Genomic DNA, 5,000 nt, shown 5'->3' with positions numbered 1-5,000 from the left:
CCGACTATTATTCCAGGAATTGAACTACTTTCAACTGCAAACACATTCTTTCACTTTTCTTACAAACACCACCGATAACTCGAGGGAGTAAGCACTATAAAGAACTTGGAAATTTATTAAGAAAAGAAAAACGTCTTCTTTAAAGCTGATGATTTCATTCATTTGTTATGCAGAAGAATAGGAAAAAAACTTGCACCCGTCGTTTCCCTTCTATTTTGTGTTCTTTGAATGTTGCAAATGTCACGTCTCTTTTACTTCTTTTCCTTATCACGTTAAAAGCCTGATGTTAAGGGTCATCAGGAAAAGTGTTTTTTCTCTTTTCGTTCGAAACTGGGTTACACTCATACAACAAAAATAGTTTTAAAGAACTAAATAAAACATGATTTTTAGCAACTCAACTACAGCACTATGATTATGATCGCCATTGGAGCAACATTGACTTTTGAAATTATATGAGAAACGTATCAATATAAGTATAAGTATCAATATGACAGGTAAAACTAGCATTTTACTATAGATCTAAGCTTTCTCTCATAATTTCACTTACAATAATCTCAGTCTGTTGGTTTAGTTAACGCAGTAAACTTCTACTAAACCTTTGGAGCTTGTTCTACCGTAGCCTGCGTAGCCCTCTCCTCGCGCCGGCTATGCGGGCTAGTTTTACTGGTATAACCATGATTGTTAACCCGTTCTACTTTTTGTTGCAAGTTCGGCCATCACTGAAGCGTCAGGCTCTGCCTGGTACTCTTCAAGCATCTTCGACATCGATTCTGGAAAAAGAAATTGAAATAAAAACAGCTCTAAATATAGCTGGTTCTTTCGAGCATACACAATGCGCCAATGCAAATGGCGTCTTGCAGGACGATCCTGTCTTCTCATTCCTTACAAAAGATGACGTTTAGAGATCTATGGGAGAACCGAAACACTAAAAGCGACATCACGAGGTGATAACTTGAGCCATCTTCATCAGTTAACAAAAAGCCAGAAAAGGCTGAACGAAAACAGTTTGTCCACCATTGTGAAGTGTATCATTTAAATATGCTACTGTGCATGTGTGATAGGCTTGTGGAAAATACATTTGTGACAATAGCGTGTTAGAGGAAACTTTGATTTGTTTACACTATGAAGTTACCACGTCTTCATTGCTTCTCTCCCCTTCCCCCCTCATTCAATGTTGTGCAAAACTGAATGGTTTTAGTGGGAAATTGTTGAGGTACCGTCCAACATTGATTACGGGGGAGTGGTCTATATGAGACGATGAACCTATTTCTTTTGCGCTTTAACAGAAGCGGGTTGAAGTACATACAGCTCTGGTGCGCTTCATTTACACACCCCTTCCCAACTACTTTTGTCTATTGTAGCAGCTCGTCATCATGCCATCTTAGGCCTATTTGGTTCCTATCGTCAATTTTCCAATTTGAAAGTATTCTTGTTGCATTCTGAGTTAAGCTCGAACTTCACTTACCATTTTTCTGGAAATTCCAGCGTGAAATCATCGCCAACCAGCACAAATGGCGCCCAGTGCTTTATAGCGCAATACTGCTTTGACTCTCGCAAAGATTTCATCGCTTGTTGAAGAGCTGCACTTGCGCTTTTTCCATCTACCAGGTGCTGGTAGAAGCTCTCCATGAACAGCAACGTTACGTTGTCATCAATTGCCCAGAGTGATACCAAAACAGACCGAGCTCCAGCACACAGGAAAGCCCTTGCAATTCCCACCACTCCCTCAGACTTCACTTCTCCCCGGCCACTGTGACAACAGCTCAGCACAACTAGTCTTGCTCGAAGAGAAATTGTCTGAACATCCGCCATCTTCAAAATGAAGTCTTCCTCTTTGGGGATTAACGATTTCCGTTCGGTATTTGGGGCTAAAGCAATTTCTCCTGTTTTTGGACATCCATGTGCTGCAATGTGAACTAAAGCAACTGATTTCATTTTTTTCAGCACCTCAGCTTTCGTGGCACTTTTTCCAGTCAACGGTGTTGTCTGCAGTAGTTGTCCAATCATCTCTACTTCTTGTTTTGCGCTCGGAAGTTGTTCCAAAATAGGCTCCCCTTTCTTGTTAGTAACTTCTTTCAACCACGGATCACCTACAAGCAGTGCGCCATTCTTACTGTGGAAATCTTCTGGTGCACCAACGATCACATTAAAAGCGGTCAACGAGGGAATGGTGCGGATCCTGATAGATTCACTTAATGCAGAATATGGAGCCAAGCAAAATGGTCCATCGGGAACAACGATTAACTCATTTCCTTGGAGAAAGTCTGCAATAGGCCCGAGTAAGACATCATACAGCGGTTGTAAAGAGTTAACGGAGGATGAAGATGGTAGAACTGTTTTCTCACTGATAGGTTTTTTGCTCCAAGACAGGTCATTGCGTAATGGATCCATAGAACGATTCTCGCATCTGGCACCATCCCCTACGCCGATCCCTTTCAAAATAGTTTCCATCAACAAATCAGCACTTCCATTTGCGATTTCGTTTTGTCGAAAGCAGATCTTGCTGTCTTTTCTTAGCACCCAAAACGTGATCTTGTTATTGTCAAGTGCCACAAAAACGGCTTGTGAAGGTAAAAGCTTTAATGCAGCTGTAAGAGTTTGATTCGGAGCAAGTGCAAAAAATGACTGAGAGTCAATGACGTATTGATCTTTCAAAATATCCATCAACGCCTGTGCACGACCTTTCTCAGCAGCATACAGAGCTTCTTCAATCTCTCCATTCTTCAAAAGTGTCCTCCACAGAGCAGTGTATGACATGCGATGAGAATCACGAAAACTTATTTTCCATTCATCTTCTGACTTCAGACTATGCCTTGTTTCCTCAAAATGTTTTATGCTTAAACGATAACAACTGAGTGCCTTGCTCAAGAAACCCAAGAATTCATGATTAAGTCCTTGCGAATACCACGTGATTCCCTCCCCTAGAAAGTCTCCAATTTCCGTGAAAATGCTAAGACTGTGTTCATGGTACTCTATGGCTATCTTAAAATTACCTAGATTGCGATAGGCAATTCCCAGATTTCGATAGGTTGATCCCTCCCCAACCCTATCCCCTACTTCTTTAGCAATACTAAGATCTTTTTCGTAGTACTCAATGGCTTGTTTAAAATTACCTAGACCAAGATACGCATTTCCCAGATTCTCATAGGCTGATCCCTCCCCAGCCCTATTACCTACTTCTTTAGCAATACTAAGATGTTTTTCGCAGTACTTGATGGCTTGTTTAAAATTACCTAGACTAAGATAGGCACCTCCCAGATTTCCATAGGCTGATCCTTCCCCATCCCTATTCCCTACTTCTTTAGCAATACTAACATGTTTTTCGTAGTACTCAATGGCTTGCTTAAAATTACCTAGAGTGCGATAGGCACTTCCCAGATTTCCATAGGCTGATCCTTCCCCATCCCTATTCCCTACTTCTTTAGCAATACTAAGATGTTTTTCGTAGTACTCAATGGCTTGCTTAAAATTACCTAGATTGCGATAGGCAATTCCCAGATTTCCATAGGTTGATCCCTCCCCAGCCCTATCCCCTACTTCTTTAGCAATACTAAGATCTTTTTCGTAGTACTCAATGGCTTGTTTAAACTTACCTAGACTAACATAGGCATTTCCCAGATTTCCATAGGCTGATCCCTCCCCAGCCCTATCCCCTACTTCTTTAGCAATACTAAGATCTTTTTCGTAGTACTCAATGGCTTGTTTAAACTTACCTAGCCTAAAATAGGCATTTCCCAGATTTCCATTGGTTGATCCCTCCTCAGCCCTATCCCCTACTTCTTTAGCAATACTAAGATCTTTTTCGTAGTACTCAATGGCTTGTTTAAACTTACCTAGACTAAGATAGGCATTTCCCATATTTCCATAGGCTGATCCCTCCCCAGCCCTATCCCCTACTTCTTTAGCAATACTAAGATGTTTTTTGAAGTACTCAATGGCTTGTTTAAACTTACCTAGTCTAAGATACCCATTTCCCAGATTTCCATAGGCTGATCCCTCCCCAGCCCTATTACCTACTTCTTTAGCAATACTAAGATGTTTTTCGTAGTGCTCAATGGCTTGTTTAAAATTGCCTAGACTAAGATAGGCATTTCCCAGATTTCCATAGGCTGATCCCTCACCAGCCATATCGCCTACTTCTTTAGCAATACTAAGATGTTTTTTGTAGTACTCAATGGCTTGTTTAAACTTACCTAGACTAAGATAGGCACTTCCCAGATTTCCATAGGCTGATCCCTCCCCAGCCCTATCCCCTACTTCTTTAGCAATACTAAGATGTTTTTCGTAGTACTCAATGGCTTGTTTAAAATTACCTAGATTGCGATAGGCATTTCCCAGATTTCCATAGGTTGATCCTTCCCCAGCCCTATCTCCTACTTCTTTAGCAATACTAAGATGTTTTTCGTAGTACTCAATGGCTTGTTTAAAATTACCTAGATTGCGATAGGCATTTCCCAGATTTCCATAGGTTGATCCCTCCCCAGCCCTGCAGCCTATTTCTATGAAAATATGTGATGCTTTTTCATAATTTTTTATGGCCTGTTGATAATCAGGTAGGTTGAGGTAAGCACCGCCGAGATGAAAATGAGCCCTTCCTTCACGATACCTGTCTTCTACACTAATCGCAATGGCAAGCTCTAGCATTCGCTGCTCTACAGCCTCTAACTTCCCATCTACCATTCTTCAATACCTAAATGACAATTAAAACTTCTTCGATGAGATGATCCATCGTCAAATCAAGGATGAACCTGGATGGAATGAAAGGTAAAGACGCTTGATGTTTAATCTGCTTTTTAGCTTCGAGACGAAAAACGTTTTTCCCACCCTATTCCCCCTCCCCCCTTAGGGTGGTTAGTTAAGGGGTGGTATGAACGGGGTAACATGCACGGCGGGTTTGCCGTCACCTTTGCTGGAAATAAATCACGATTCTAGATAATATATATCATTTGTTTTGTTAGAAAATTGTGGCCAAAATATGCCAAAATCTTGGTCTCATTTTC

The 5,000-nt window shown here is 41.0% G+C and overlaps 1 protein-coding gene across 1 annotated transcript in view; it reads right to left on the bottom strand.

The window, feature by feature from the left end:
* Positions 1 to 5,000, bottom strand: part of LOC138045522 (tetratricopeptide repeat protein 28-like) — a 13,571-nt gene that overhangs the window by 1,255 nt on the left and 7,316 nt on the right. Inside the window, exons 3-4 of the mRNA XM_068892059.1 lie at positions 1,466 to 4,748; positions 1 to 770 (exon numbers count right to left, since the gene is read on the bottom strand). The exon at positions 1 to 770 is cut by the window's left edge and continues 1,255 nt beyond it. Of these exons, the coding sequence (XP_068748160.1) occupies position 770; positions 1,466 to 4,680 (3,216 nt within the window). The 5' untranslated portion in view covers positions 4,681 to 4,748 and the 3' untranslated portion in view covers positions 1 to 769. The remainder of the gene's footprint in view (positions 771 to 1,465; positions 4,749 to 5,000) is intronic.

Source organism: Montipora capricornis, chromosome 4, assembly GCF_036669925.1.
Source record: "Montipora capricornis isolate CH-2021 chromosome 4, ASM3666992v2, whole genome shotgun sequence".
Taxonomy (NCBI): domain Eukaryota; kingdom Metazoa; phylum Cnidaria; class Anthozoa; order Scleractinia; family Acroporidae; genus Montipora; species Montipora capricornis.
The sequence above is the reverse complement of the archived record's forward strand: the minus strand, read 5'-3'. Positions and strand labels throughout refer to the sequence as shown.